This window comes from Camelus bactrianus, chromosome 15 (genome assembly GCF_048773025.1).
Source record: "Camelus bactrianus isolate YW-2024 breed Bactrian camel chromosome 15, ASM4877302v1, whole genome shotgun sequence".
NCBI lineage: Eukaryota > Metazoa > Chordata > Mammalia > Artiodactyla > Camelidae > Camelus > Camelus bactrianus.
The window spans coordinates 52,081,427-52,098,195 of NC_133553.1; the positions used below are offsets into that span (position 1 = coordinate 52,081,427).

At 33.5% G+C, this 16,769-nt stretch overlaps 1 protein-coding gene across 2 annotated transcripts in view; it reads right to left on the reverse strand.

Annotated features, from left to right (window-relative positions):
* The window catches only part of PSME4 (proteasome activator subunit 4), an 85,298-nt gene that overhangs the window by 59,518 nt on the left and 9,011 nt on the right, over positions 1 to 16,769 (reverse strand). The window contains exons 2-3 of one of the 2 annotated variants that reach the window (XM_010951858.3): positions 9,749 to 9,889; positions 8,879 to 8,995 (exon numbers count right to left, since the gene is read on the reverse strand). In XM_010951858.3, the coding sequence (XP_010950160.2) occupies positions 8,879 to 8,995; positions 9,749 to 9,889 (258 nt within the window). Of the gene's footprint in view, positions 1 to 1,534; positions 1,597 to 8,878; positions 8,996 to 9,748; positions 9,890 to 16,769 lie in introns of those variants that run through there. The other variant, XM_074341143.1, reaches the window with a different exon arrangement.

Genomic DNA, 16,769 nt, shown 5'->3' on the forward strand with positions numbered 1-16,769 from the left:
CGAAGAACATTAAAAGCTGTAACTTCTTTTTCAACTTGTAGGCAGCTCAAGTGAATTTAGGAAAACAAATAATTGTACATGAACTTACAATAAATATTTCTATTCTAATGAAAAGGCCAGTGTGGACTGGTTTAAACACATCACCAGAATGGAATATTTAAAATAGTAACTAGACCAGAGTCAAAGAGGTCAAATTCAAATAAACAAAACAAAGGGGCATCAAGTAATTCTGAACTGGAATTTTAAAATAAATGTGACTACTTACAGTATGATGTATACAGGTAAAAATAAAACAAGTCCCCAAATCTCAGGAAGAACAATTATGGGGGAAAGGGGTAATTTTCAGGCAGTGCTTCCATCTGACACTTTTTCATAAAGCTTCCTGAAATTCTTAAAACCCAGAAGTCTATCCAGCTTCTCTGAAAGCTTAAGAACTAATTTGCAAAGAAATTCTAAGGAATAACACAATCTAAATTCAGCACAAGTAATCAATGTATTATACAACCAGGAGAGAAAACTATAATTTTATTACTTGAAGCTGTAGGAATCCTCTTTAGTTTCAAAACTACTCAGAAAAAAATTAACTGAACAGGAAACTGGGCTATAACTCATTAGGTAATTCTAAAATAAAAAAGATGACCACATGGCCAGAGAGCCATCATGGAGCACTTTTTGATTATCAGAGAGAGATTTTTACTTTCTCTCACACAAAAAGCTAAGCAATTCAGAAAGAGTTTAATTTAGGAAACATCTAAGTTTGCCTAGTTTAAAAGAGGGGTGGGGATGGGGTGGGCAGCTTCTCTCCAACTACATTTAAAACTCCCTGACACTGTGAGTATGACTTTTACTTCTGGTCATTTCCACAGTGCTTATAACAAGGCTATGTGTTTATTTATATTTATATATTTATTTATTTACAAAGCTCAATAAACATTTCTATTAGGGCAACGAAGAGCAGCAATCTTTGGATTTTTTTTTAGTTGGACCAAAGAACCCCACTTAGAAACAAACTTCAGAATTCATAGGTTAATTTGAAAGTTCCAAACAAAATAACGTATCAACTTAAATACAGACTTTAAAAAAGATAATTCTAAAATGGTAAACTTATGGTCCAAGGAAACAAGCAGAGGATCTATAATTTCTACTAGTTCCTAAGGTTTGTGTTCATGTTAACTTTACATTTATTTGAAACTGTTTCTGTGACAACTCATTTGAGAGTACAACACAGAAAACCTGCTATTTTCACTGGTTCACTTCTCTACCAACAAACTTTCATATAATGTCAAAAATGATTCTAGAAAGCAAGTTATAAAAGGCTGCATAGCTGTATGTTTTCTCCAGTTCCCTTCACTTTTCAGAACAGGAGGTTAATTATAAGACCTGATAGCTGTCACTTCACTCATTAGAGGAATAAGGTGTGTAGGAATGTGATTTAGTTTATCTAGATAAAGTCAATTTCAACCCCTCCTTATACATAAGGCCTGTGCCATTGGATTTATGCTCTTTATCCAGAAAAGGGTACAATCTCTCTAACCTGTGATATCTGTATAGTGACCTTTTGTGATTCTTGTAATCTCTCATGATGAAGGAAACAATGTTTCTGTTTAAAAATAAAATAAAAGGTTAAGGCTAGATGCTACTGGACTATATTTCACTAATTTTTAGAGGGAGTGAATAATCACTAAATACTTTTCCAACTGTTGGAAATTTCTAATGTTGAAGTGATAACAGTTCAAAACACTTTTTTAAAAAGTCAAAAGGAATCTAGAGGGTCTAAGCTTGGTGGGTTTACTCATACCCGATCTTCTCTTAGTAAAGGTATGTTAAGTTGAAAAGAAAGCCACAGTATATCATCACGTAATGAATGGTTCATAGCTTGGGCTTAGAGTCAGTCCGGCTATTTACTAGCAGAGCAGTATTACAGCCTCCCATCTATGTTAGAGCAGTAATACCTACCTCTCATAAGGCTGTTACAAAAATTAAATGAGATAATGTAAAGAAAGCAGTTATCTGGCCCAGAATTAAGCACAATAAATGTTAACTATAATTATTTCATATTTAACCAAAATAAATTGTATTTTCAATCTTCTCAAAAACTAAAATTTTGTATACATTTTGCTTTTACATTTATTCTACTGCCACTAAGTAGCTATTAATTTATATTTAGGAAATCGTATCAAAAATAGGAAATTCCTCTCCCAATTGCCACTCTATCAGAGCAGAAAGTAAGTTCTTGCCCCAGTTTCAACAAATGACTCAGTGTGACTTTTCTTCTCTGGGATGCAATTTCCTTATGACGACATTCTTTGTGAGTCCTTAAGATGACATTAATAAGTAAATGCCAAATATGTAGCAGAGAAGCCCGAGGAAAGCCAAAAGCCTTAACCTCCAGTTACTCTAGCTATGTAAACCTGGAGGTTTATGCTTCCCACCATCTTAGCCTTACCTGTCAGGACAATATTCACTTATAAACCAGAAAAATGTGCAGCAAATGATACTTTCCCGATGAGAGCAGTAATGGACTGCCCATAGCCAAAAGTACTTTCAGCTTCACTCGACAATTTTTGATCTAAAATTTAACTTCAGAGTATTTGCTTTTTCATAAATGCACTGGGAAACTTAACACTGGTACATTCTACATACTTCTGTCACAACCTCTTTATAATTTAATGTATCCATTTTTACCTGTTTTTTCTAAATCTAAACAAATCCACTATCAGTTTCGTCAAACACTATTCATCTCATATCTTATCTTTCAAAACTGAATACTGCTTAGTTAAACCAGCAAGTACTCATTTTTCACAGCAACTTCACACAAAATTAGGGTCAAGATAATTTAACCCTAAGAAAACTATAAATAAAGTGTAACACCTTCATCAGCAATGTAGCATTAACACTGGTTTTTCATTACAATTGCTTTAAGAAAAAAGTAGGCCTCCACAGCAAGTGTTAAGAAATTGTAATGATTCTGACCACTAGTAAAAAGAGCATGCATAACTGCTGAAGTGATGACTAGCCCGATCAATGTGAACTAAGCATTTTTTTAAATTGCTTTAAAAAGAGCAATTTCTAAAGAAAGATCATTGAAGCACAACTTTTGGAAGAAACACTACCAAAGTCATGAATAAAAATTAATAAAATCAACCACTTATTCTCTAATTTCCAAATAAAAGCAGAATGTTAAAAAAAAAAAAAACAGAACGTTCCTCAAATCCCTTATTAGAAATCACTGCAAATACTATAATTATTGTTTATTAACAAAATAACTAAACTATTTTAAACTTCAACAGGCCCTCAGAGAAATTGCTTTCATCATTTCATTATCATATTAAATTCTGTAGGTAGAGATCATTCTTGAGGTGCTGCTAGTAACTTAAGCTTAGAAATGTGGCCACATGTATCAAGTAACCCGCAACAGAGGTTAGGAACATGTCGTTTCCACCTGTTGATGGAGGAACAAAGGATTTAACTGTATCTTATCCGTAAGAGCAAACATTCAAATGATCCTTTGATAGTTCAATAGAGAAACAAATGTCATCAAGAACAAGGACCAGAGAAGGGAAATACCGTATTTCTCCAGAGGCAGATTAATATGAAAAGTGAAAGAGCTTAATACTATAGTATCCCCTTAGAACAGTATATATGAAAGAGAAATAGACACTTAAAAAAATTTTTTTAAAGGTAAATGAGTTACCTAGGTCCAAGTTACTCATGGTGCAAATATGTAAACCTTTAAAAGACCAAAAAAACCACAAAAACTGAATCAATCATAAGACTAATTTACATACATGGCAATTCAAATATGAATTTTCCATGCCCATTTGTAAAAACTGATCAATGCATATTTCCCTCACATTTTCTTAGTAGCAGCACCCTTCCTTAAGTGGGCTGTCCATATTGTAACTTGCATAAATATACTACTCCAGTTAAGTGTGGGGGACACTGCTATATAAAATAAAACCACATCCGTAAGATTCAAATGCTTCTTTTACAAAGTAAACAATAAAATTCTTCTGTTGTTAGTATCAAGTTCACAACTACCTAGAGTCTTTCCAATGTTAATTTTTCTATTGAATAAAAAAATCCTACAATTTCTCCAGCACAAATTTGAAACAGATGAGAATAAAAATGTCTTTTTCCCCTAAGGCAAAAAGACAGAAAGGAGGAGGAAAGAAGGGGGAAAAGAAACAAAGGGGAAGAGGGAAGAGGGGAGAAGAAGGTAAGGGAAAGAAGAAAGTTTAATAATCCTTCAGCCAAACAATGGAACCAGCTTTCAAAATCATATTGAAATGCATGGCACTCTAAGCAGTGGTTTCAATAAAGACAAATATATATGGACCATGAGGTTAGGTCCTGAAAGGCAAACAGTTAACAAATGAAGCAATCTTTCACTTTTGATTATAAAAATAGTATTCTAAAAATAGTATGAACACATGCAGTCAGCTGACAAAACTGTTTCAAAATGTGTCAGAATGCAACTAAGATGAAAATACTCAAAACAAAATACCAATTCAAAAGCATGACATATTTAAAAGGCCCTTTAAGGGGTTTTCTCAAAGAAAATGTTTGTAAAAAGTCGTATTTTATCCCTTGGCTATAAACACTTGCTACACTACTGTAGCTAAATAGCACCTTAAGTAGAAAAATAAACTTTAAAATGTTTTAAATGGTTCCGTCTTTGAAATTCAGTGGACAGAGACTAGCTGTGAGGAACAGTAAGTAGTTAAGTGTTATTGTATGGCTCTCCAACTACTGTCTCTAACATTACTGCGTAAGAATCATCAGATTTCTCTGATATTAAAACCAATGCAAGTGAGATGAAGAAAGTCTAAGAACCAAAGAATATGAAAATCTTTTAATGTTAAATAAAAAAATACAGTGTGACCAGAATGGAAATATGGTAACAGGTACTCCTTTCAAAAGGAGAGGTAAATATATGATGATAACAATAAAAAGATTATAGAAAATTGGAGAAAATGAATAAAAAATTAATTATAGTCCTGAAAAATATTTTAAGTACAATTTTTTCTACTTTTTTTTTTAAACAGACATTAAGTTTCTAATTTTGTCCTATGGTGCTGCCTCTTACCAAGAAAGAGCCCCCTCAAAAATAGTTCCAGATACCCAGTATTCTTTCTGACCCCTTCACACTGGAACAACGCATTACTGTTAAAAAAGGCTGCATCAACAGAGCTGTACTTCACAACACATACTCCTTTCAACAGAGGTACACAGTCCTGAATGTGAGTACTCCAAGCCACTAGACCAATACAGTTCATCTTGGAGCATCAATTTTAGTCAAGAGATATACAGGGAAGAAATTTTTACTTATGAAAACACTACTTAATAAGCCTAATACAACAGATATGAATGTTCAACATAAAATGTAAAAATTCCAAGAAATGTCTCACACACCTTTTAGGAAACACCTTTGGAAAAGGGAAGGAGTATTAAATGGACAGTTTGAGAAGCACTGGTAAAGGTAAAAGAATACTGGTTTGGAAACTAAAAGACCTGTATCTTATAGAATTAAAAACAGGAAAAAAGAAGGCAAAAAATGCTGGACCAACGATAAGAAAACAGGAGGGACTGATTAGTGAGGCAGGAACTTTAACTTGCATGGATGAGGAGATAGCAAATCCATAAGCCTCCTAACCACATGCAGGGAGCATTTTGGAAATGTATGGGACATTTTTAATTATCACGATTACTGGGGAGGACTCAATGGAACTTTAGTGATTAAAAGCCAGGTATATTAGATACTCTGCAATTCATGGAATAGCCAGACGCCACAAAAAATTGTTGCAAGACTTTTAAATGTCCCAGTGCATGGTTCTATAGGTTAAAAAATAGTGAACCTAAAAGCTAACTGTTTTAAACATTAACTATTTTTTACACAGTTTTAACAGATACAGGATATTCTAGGAATACAACTGATATGTAAATTGAAGGAAGGCTGTACTTTATTTTGTTGAAAATTTTACCTAGAGTTACTCATGATTTGGCGGGGAAGGACATTGGGGAATCAGAGCATAATGGCAATTCCAGCTGCCACACCTGAGCTGCCCAAACCATATCCCTGCGCACGTGTAGTTTTGCACAGCATGTAACTAAGAATGAACATTGTTTTAATAGTCCTAAAACTAAGTGTCATTACGCCAGCAATTAGCAGATACACAAAACATGAGGATGTCACAGAATTTCATTCATAATTTTGTTGTTAACATGCTTCATGTTCTTTTAGAATGTCATCCTTTTTTTGTATGGCACAAAAGGCAATTTATGTTGTGAAAATGACACGTTGACATTTATTACTTTTCAATCTTGCTCTAATATTCTCCCCAGAAGTCCATTCTACAAATTTTCTATGGCTTCATCTATTAATGTTTCTTTTCCCAATTCATCCTCTACCTCTATTTCTTTCACATGCAATATAATGTTCAAAAATAATGTTGTGTAATACTAAGTAACTAAACCATCCCACATTATTACATAAAGAATTATTGTGACACTCTGTTATAGGGCCAGCTCACCTGCAAGAATATCATACTTCCTTTTTTCTCAGTCAGTAGCCTGAAAGTAAAGTTATTTCTCTTATCATACTTAAATACATATGGCCTGTTATTCCTTATCCTAGCACTAGTTTTTATTTTAATGTCCACTAATAATTCTGCTCTTTCATTTTCTTATACTTTTGATACAGAATGTGTTTTCATCTTTTTTATTTTAAATCCAAACTTACTCATTATAAGTAGATGAAAAATCTGAACACGACACTGTTTTTTACATTGTTTTATAATAAACTACTTTCCCATTACTCCTTTTATGATTAAGACATTATATTAATGTTTGAGTATAGGTAGGTTATGTTATTTATGAATTTCACTTCAGAATAGTTAACTATCGACTACAAAAAGGAGTGCTGAGTCTGTTAGAGTCAGGAGTTACTGCTTTAAACCTCTTCCAAAGACCAAGAAGAGCCACAGTGAAATGTTTAAGGAAGAAGGTCTCCACAAGAGCAAGGATGATGTGAAGCTTCAGGAGACGACATGGTAATGAGTACAGTATCAAGATATAGGGGAGGAGCTATAAGGAATGACTGACACAGTGATAAGCTCTAACCAAATTTCCAGGAAAACAGTGCTATCAATGAAGAGGAAAGCCACAGACACTTACTAATGACCACACAGGACTTAAAAGAAAGTGGCTGCCTTTGCAAAGGTACACCTGTAAGGGGAGGAAGTATGACACTTGGTTATAAAAAAGCAAGTAAAAGACATACTAAAAAAGGAAATATAATTGAAGAAATTGCTTTCCTCTCCCCATGATTTACCAAAGAATTTCAGAGGCAGTCAAAGAAGTTAACCAGGAAAACTTCAGAAAGATAACTTATACTTAAATAGTTTAAAGATCCCTGAAATCTACGAAATGGTGATTCCAATCAAAACTTCAGTGAGCTCAGATTTTAAGGCCTAGTCAGTCCATTCTGGGCCACACTCCAGCAGAAAGGAAACTTTCAAAAGTAATCTTTTATGTTAAATTTTGGTTCTTTATAATAAATATTTGTAAAACCATATTTGAACATTGTACTATACTGTTTCATGATGAATTTTCCTATTTGTATGACTGAAATGGGTTTCCTTGTTTCAACTCATGAAATCTTCAGGAAATAAATGACTTCTGGCTAATCTATTTGCCACCCCTGACCAGAAACCAATTAGGAACTAAGTTCATGATCACCTACAGTCTTTTTTTTTCCTTAACTCTTTCCATTTACATCATTTCACTATTTACCTATGACCTGAAAATCCTTTAAAGCCTGCCATCTGCAGATATTTTCAGAAAAAAATCACTTAAGAGGCTGACTTAGTGAAGCCTGAAGATTAATCATGGATTAACTGAACTGAGGAGACATGTAAACATGCCTAGGGTTGAGGCAAAACCACAGAAATAAATCTTTAAAGACTTAATTTATAAATGGGTAAAAGGTAATATAGGCACATAAAACGGTGTTCTTCAGGAAATGAGTACACATGTCTAAGACAAACAACTCTAAGTAATGAGAGGAAACAGCTACTAAAAACTGAAGAAAAGATTTCCTAAAAATAAACTTTAATCACAAGTAATTTAATACTATTTTAAATCAAACATACTAAGACAGAAAATTAAGAGCTAGATCACAACTGCACAAACCTTGTTAACAGGGAAAAATGATACTTTGCAGTCAAGTCTAAAATCATTATTAATCAAAAAGACAGATCGCCACTGTACTCTATAAATTCAGAATAAAATACAAAATGTACCAAAATTAGAGATCTGGAAGAATGAGGATGTATGTACAAGAAGAAACCATAAAGAGCCAGAGACTTATAATCTTAGTATGTCTGAACATTACCAGGAAACAACATAAACCAAGGACCATGGATTTCAATAGTCTGCACTGCAAGAACAGTCAGTCACTGAAACTGGGAGTATGTGCCCTCTGGGATGTGGGTGCCCCCAGAATAGGCAAAGTTCCTCTTCTTGAAGCATTTATTTTACTTGAAGAATTAAAACGCAAGTGGATATATTACGAAGAATGCCAAATGTGCATTACTTTTAACAAAATACTAGGTTCCAAACAAAAATCTCTTGCTTTCTTTGGTCAGCATGGTGAAGTTTGCTGTTAGAGATAAGTGGGTGGGAAATTCTTAAGTGCAGCTTCAGATACAGTTTAAAGAGAGCAATAAATTGCTTTAGGAGACAAGTTACAAAGAAGTGTGCACATTAAAATGTGTATTTGCTTGCTTATCTCAACCCAATATTTCTCAATTATGATCAAACTCCTAAAAGCTCCTAAAAGTGCTCCCCCTAAAGAATTTTACATGGAAATACTTACTTAGGAAACCAATTTAATCCCAGGTGCTCTGTCTTGGAATATAATATTCTTTCCACCATGTCATAAAGTGGTCTCCAAGGTAACTCCAAATCATCTCTTGAAAGCAGTTCCTTTTTCCTAATTAAAGGAAAAGTAAATACATGTGTGTATATGTGTGCACAGGGGTGTGTATGTTACACATACTGCACAGGGAGGATAGTTGTTAAATGCTGCTGTCATCACAGTGGGTTTTGCTCCCCCCACATCCTCAGCAACTCACTGGCAAAACATAGTAGTAGGAAGAACAATGCACCAGAGTTCTGCTGCTGCCCAAACCTCTAAGAACACCAGGTTTAAAAAAAAGGCATTAGAATTTATGTTACAATTACTGTTGATGAGTCTCACACTTTCCCACACTATCTATGGAGTACTTAATGTTTCTCAAATTGTGCTGGGTGCCTGCGATACACAAAAGAATATAAGATCCCTGTCTTCTCAAGGATCTTACAAACTACATAAGGGAAGATAATTAGTATAAATGAAACAATTAGACAACATATAGTTCAATGTGTGCCAGAGAAGAGAAGGCTTCAAGAAGGAAAAACAATTTTAATTAAAAGGTTAATTAACACATATGGTTTAAACTTATGATTAAGTTTTCTGCAATCTTTTTCCAAACTGGTAATTTGGGACTTGGGTCTTCTTACCAAAGAATGCTTAGCTCATGCTGTATATTCTATATACATATTTGTGTGCAATATATTGTATATATGCAGTCAAATTGTACCTAACTGGAAAAAAAAAAAAAAACATTTAGCTCACCTCATTCCCTAACACTTTGAAGAAACAAACCAAAAAAATCTCAGCAGACATCACAGGAAATTGACTTACTTTAACAAGTTGATCAAGAGACGGGCAAATCCCTGTATCATGCTGATTTCCAGTTTTGGAATTGATACCAGCTCATACAATAACTTGATAAAAAGAACATGATCTTCTTTGCTAAATTTTCTCCCATAAAGTCGAATATATCTGCAAGACAAAAATCAATACAGCCTTTAAAAACAGCTCTAGTGACACATTCATGTTCACTGCAGCATTATTCATATAAGCAAAGTGTGGAAGTAACAAATGTCCACCAAGAGATGAATGAATGAAGAAAATGTAGCACACACACACACACACATATATACACACAATGGAATATTATTCAGCCTTTAAAAAGAAGGAAATTCGGGGAGGGGAGAGGATATAGCTCAGTGGTAGAGTACACGCTTAGCATGCACAAGGTCCTGGATTCAATCCCCAGTATCTGCATTAAAAATGAATAAATAAATAAATAAATAAACCTGATTACCTCCCCCTCAAAAAAAGAAAAAGAAAAAGGAAATTCTGTCATATGCCAAAACATAGACGGATCTTGAAGACATTATGCTAAGTGAAATAAGCCATAAATAATCATAAAATAATCATAAAAAGTCAAATACTGTATGATTCCACTTACGTGCAGTATCTAAAGTAATCAAACTCATAGAAACAGAAAGTAGAATGGTGGCTGCTAGGGGCTGGGAAAGCAGAGACAGGGAGCTATTGTTCAATGGGTATCAAAAATATGTACTGTTACACCTTAATTTCAAATGTCCTTGATGTGAAACATTTTGCATCCACTCATTGTTCAAGAAAGACATTCTTTGGTCACAGTAACCTGAAAAGAATCCCTCTGTACCATTTCCTTTATGAAGCAAGTGCTCATTCAAGGTCACAATCTACTTAAACTTGCTGTAACTACATATCACAACATAATTAAAAAATAAAACAGAACAAGAGTACAGACACAGAATTTTACTGTTTTAACCTCAAGAATTTTTTATGAACGCTTACTGAGAATCCTGAAACAATACAGCAAGTTACATAATTTGTACTATGTTTCTAAGTTAACTCGTAACTAATAAAATAAAGTTACTACTAAAAATGGCACAGTATTTTATCTCAAAATTATACATTTTCCATTTTTTAACTTAAGAGAATCAATGTAATCAAAAGTATCAACAGTAAGCAAATTTAAGGAAAAAGTGTCCCCAAAAGCAGGAATGACCAAATCATGGCACATGTGAGGATTCAGAAGTAACTAAAACTTAAGGAACCAAAACTTACTTAGAATAAATTGCTGGATACTTGAAATCATAAACTTCTGAGGAAGACCATTGTACAGACAAATGCATAAATCAACAGAAAATACACCATTAATATTCCTTATATTGTATTTAGTACTTCCCCAATAGCTAAGATCAAATTAAACTTATGCATAACTTCTAAAATTAGAATACCTAACTGCTTTTCCTTTTCCAGAAAATCCTTAAAATTCTTGATCCTTTAAGAGCACTCTTTTTTTTATTTTCTCAGGCTGTTGTGTATTTATTCAGTTCTCTTCTGTCCTTTCAAGGTATAACTCCATGATTTCACCTTAGTACTATGCAACCAAACAGTATGGGGGGAAGCAATGAATGAGACCTGAGACACTGTTTTGCCTCTGTCAGTAATTACTATGAAAGTTTCTTAACCACCTTGGACTAGTAATGCAAATGGATTAATGAAGACAGTACATAGAGACACTAAGCCCAGGGCTTCCAGAGGTACTTCAAGCTCCTGAATCAACAAGGTACAGCCTCTTGAAGCCTCCCTCAATTTCACTGAAAAGTTAAGAGTAAAAGCTAGGATCATTTAAATGCTACCTTCAAATGAAAACAAACCAAATCCCTGAAAAAAAAAAAAAAGCATGCACTTTAAAGGTAAAACAGAAAAGAGTCCAAAGCAGCATCTCTTGCTCTTAGTAGCTACTTCAGGCCTTGACAGGGCTCCAAACGCCCCTCGGGTTATTCACTTACTCTCCCCCATGGCTAAGATGACTTCTGTGGAAAAACTATAGAAATACTGCTCTAAGCCGTTGAAATAATTTACCTACAAGCCCACCACTTTTCCTACAGTATTGAGACAACTGTGTAGACGTTAGGGACATGAAATTCACAGGGTCCAAAATTTCACACTGTGAAAAGAAAAGACCAACAAGGGGATTCTTAGAGGAGTGCAGAGCTGCTGACAAAACTGGAGGTTTTAGGGGGATTACTGAGAAATCCACTTCCCCTGTCAAAAGCAAATAGTTCCTACAAACCAGAAAGTGATTCTTGTCTCAGCATTTTGTCTTCTGAAGAGCACAAAAAGTACTAGAAGAAGAAAATTAATAACTGGTCTTCACTAAAATCAGGAACTTCTATTCATAACAAAACACTATTAAAAGTGAAAAGCCTAATCAGATATTTGGAATACATACATCCATCTGACAAAGTACTCATCCAAATTACATAAGAACTCCTTCAAATCAGTAAGACAAAATTGAATAAAAAATGAGCAAAAGACTCAAGTAGACACTTCTGAAAAGACCACATCCAGATGACTGATAAGCATATGAAAAGATACTCAACATCATTATTCATCAGTAAAAGCAAATTAAAACCTCACATCACCAGACTGACTAAAATTAAAAAGCCTAACAATACCCAGTTTTGGTGAGAATGTGGAGGAACCAGACCTTTCATATGCTGTTACTGGTGAGTGTATAAAGTGGTACAGCCACTCTGGAAAAACTGCTTGACATTACCTAGTAAATGTCTATGAGACAACAGACCATTTAAAATGCACATTCCTGGGCTCCATCAAAATACTAGTCCATCAAAAATACTGGGAGTATTAAATGCAATAAAGCTGTTTTTCTAAAAAAAGAAAAATTTGAAAATTATTGAGAGTGGAGACTAAGAGTCTCTATTTTTAAAAACTATTCCAGTTGGCTTTTCTGTATTTTTATGTTCAAAAATTGTACTTCAGACCATATTTAAAGACAGTCCTTTCTTTTTTCCAATTAATTTTCACATTAAATTTTAGTACTAAAAATTACTATTAGATGTCTTAAAATACTTGAAAACCTTGGCAACAGTCACGATTGAACTTTTGAACAGGATATTTCTAAAGTATTCAAAATATATAGATGACAAGTCATTATGTTCCATCCTCCCACAAGGGCAAAAAAACCAGTAAAATACAAAAGCACTTTTCAACTGATTCCTCCTCACAGTCTTATAGTGTATTAATAAAATGCTTTAATTTTTACTCTCAAGTAAAGAAAGACAGTGGCATACCTGGAACAGTAATTATTTAATCAAACACACAATACTATCAAGATTTGTTTCTACCAAATATTCTAAATATAAGTTACTATACATTGCAAGGAAATTTAAAGTAAAATACAAAATCATATACAGCACTATGGAAATGAACTAAGAATTAGAGTTTGGCTAGAGGCTAAAAATACTGGTTTTCAATAAAAGCTCTGTCTTTCATCAGTTATTTTTCTTCAAGGCGATCACTGGGTTTCTAAGGTTCTAAATATATCCATCAATAAAGTAAAACTAACATCATTTCAGAGTAGCATTAAGACTTTACTAAAAACATATAAGACATTTGGCAGTGATATCTAATCTTGAGTAAATGTTTTATTTAGGGTAGTCCTATTTATGAGACAAAAAAAAATGGAACCTTTAGCTTGAAATTTTAAAAACCAGATTTTAACTATTACCATTGTAAGTACTTAAAAGTATTTATGGATCATTAAAAAAAAACCCACATCCAGCAATATGTCCCAAATAAAAACGAAGAATATCAAATCAAAATACCAAAAAATCTCAATGCACATTTGCAATAATAAAAATTTGCTGGGGTAGGGGGTGGACGAAAAAGCCTGAAATAAGAGAATAGTTTGTTAATTTGTAGTTTATGCCTTTAGACTACAATGTAGTCATTTTAAATTGTTTTCAAAGAACTTTTATTGGATGTGAAATGGAGTGTTATACAAGAAACCAGGATTCAAAACAAATACAATATGCAATTAAATAGAAGACACAATCATGCATTAGATTAAAAGATAAAGCAAACACCATAAAATGTTACCTCTGGGTGGTAAAACGGAGTGACTTTCATGTTCTTTTATATGCCTTTATCTATTCAAACTTTTCTAAAGTCAATTATTATAGTTAAAATTAACAGGTAAAAACATTTCACATCAGCTTCTGTTATACAATGTTTAAAATTAGGTAATCAATATTTCCACATGCCTACTATTACCTTAATTAAAAAATCCTTTATCAATGATTACTAAAGTCCTATTTAAAAGAGCAAAGGAGTCAGGTTGCATGGTTCTCACTAGCCAAAAATGAGAGCAGGAATCACAATAAGTAACTGCAATAGATGTTTAAATTCATTATATTCATAAAGAATAAAAGCTATCATCATTTTGCTCAATCTCTAATAGATGTAGGATGGCTACTACAAAAAAAGAGAGAACCACTGGTTAATGCAACTCCTGATAAAAGTATACAGTACCAACTATTACATAGTCTTGAAAAAGAAAATGAAACTTTATGCGCTAACAGCAACAAAATCAACTACTGTGTCTTTACCACTTAAATCTAACTTCAACTAAAGTTAATTAGAAATTATATAATGAATAAAGCTGACTAAGACAAACAAAAATTGTGAGCTTACAGAAACTATGCCCTCCTTTCAATCTTCTGTGAATACCTATAAAACTGGTTGTAAAATAGTTCACAAAGAAAACCTCATTTAATTCTAACATGTGGATATTATACTGGCCAGTCTGATTATAATAAAATGTAAATTAGAAAATATTAACCAGATATAACGAAAAGAAACCAAATCGTTTAAAAACATGGCATGAGTCTTAATTAAATAGCCACTATCAGACTTAAGGTATACCTCCTCCAAGAGGTATTTCCTTTAAAATAATATTCAGGCAATAACGACTTTTTTTTTTACTGTTATTATTTAGCATTATTCTGAATCTGGACTAAAGAGTAAACTAGGAAACTTTTATAACGGTAATTCTTTCAGGAAAGGAAGAACAGTATGGTGTAAATTCTATTATTATACCTAAAACATCTGAAACAATCAACTAAAAACTACTTTTAGACGATGTAAGAAAATCTAAGAACAGGTTTTTTAAAATCAGCAGGCTTCCTATATGGCACCCAGATAAAAAAAAATAATGGTAGTTGAAGGAAAATTGCTCCATTAATAATACCAACCAGTGATTGATTAGAAATGTCTCTAAAAGAAATGTGCAAGAGTTACATTTTAAAACAATGGAACTGTACTAAAATGTACACTATTTGAATAAATAGTGAGTCATAAGGATTTTTTTTAATGTGTTTTAATACTTGACAGCTAGGGCTAAATGACAAGTATTTTACAGCCAGGAAAACTACCATGACCAATGAAATCCCAGAACAATTACAAAATTTTATTTCAGACAGTAGCTTCAACTCCTCCCTCCACCAAAAACACACATATACACACCTCCCTGTAGCTATATCACTTCCAGGCTTGTCCTTCTGTTCCTAAGATGTCACCAAATTTTAAAAAAAAAAAAAAAAAAAGTTTTTTAAAGGCAAAATTAGCAGAGAAAACTAGAGGACCGGGAATTAATTACTTTGGCTTTATTCCAGGACTAAGTCCTTCATCAATACACGTAACGTTAAAAATGCAGATATAACTCCTCACTGCTAGAAAAGTAGACAGGTAAAATGCAGGCTTTTCTCATAAACCCACCTCTCTTCCTCTTTTCACTCACTTACCTGTTTTCTAAAAGCATTTCTAGAGCAAATGATATAGCACAAGAGTATGAACTAAATAGTTCCTTTAGGCCAAGAACTCACAATCAGATGTGAGGAGACAGATACCCATAAAACTAAGTAATATATATGAGGAGGGGGATAAAGTCTTTCTAGAGTTTTGTGATTCTTGCTTCTTAAACCAAAGTTTCATCATATATGTGATTATTGAACTGAATCTTGAAAGACTAGAGAGCTGTCATCACTCTGAATAGGCAACTCAAGGTCAAGATAATCTGAGCATTTGGGGAAAGAGGACGCAAGAGGCACAGGGGACAGCTCCAGACGGGAACAGAGCAAGAACAGCATACTTCTGGGACATGAAGACACAACTAAAAGAACTGCTTATTCTCCTATTTCCCCTCCAAAAAAGATCAAGCTGAGGATCAAAAAAAGGGATAGGCCATCATAAACAAATAAACAAGGATATGAATTCCAAGTGACTGCTGGTTGAAATAAAGGCCTTATCTAAAGTGGAGGATGTCTTATGTTTCCATGCTAACTTGCTTTACAACTCCCAACATTATAATCAGCTCTGGATAGACAGAATATGAGTTGATTTCAACACAGTAGCCAAGCAAGCAGGAACAGCATGGTCCTACAAGTTTGCTGAGAATTCAAATTGCTCTGTGTCAGTCCCTGGGCAAGTTATTCAATGTTGTCTATTTGTAAAACCTGGGGTTCCTAGAGGGCTATGGTGATAGATAACTGATTAATGTGCATGAAACATATTCTAATTTAACTGTTCTAGAATGGGGTACCAGGCACCAGTTTTTTGTTTGTTTGTTTTGTTTTTTTAAGTTTTCCAGATGTTTCACTATGTTTGAGAACCACTTAACCTTAGCAGACTGACTGGAGCACAATATATGCTTCTAAAAATCTATTTAAATCATTAAAAACATAATACACAATCTATTTCATCTTATATTTCTTTAATTACTTAAGATGTTAAATATATCCTAAGATGTTTGCCTAGTTAAAAAGAAAAAAAAAAAAGAATAAGGTCAACCCAGAAGATAAACAATGAGTTAAGTGATGGATAAAAAGATAACGTTCCTTTGGTATCTATATCTAGTTATGCTGGAAATCTTTGAATGGCCCCATAAACCTATATATTTAATTATCTCTCTCTCTCTCTCTCTCTCTCTCTCTCTCTCTCTCTCTCTCTCTCTCTC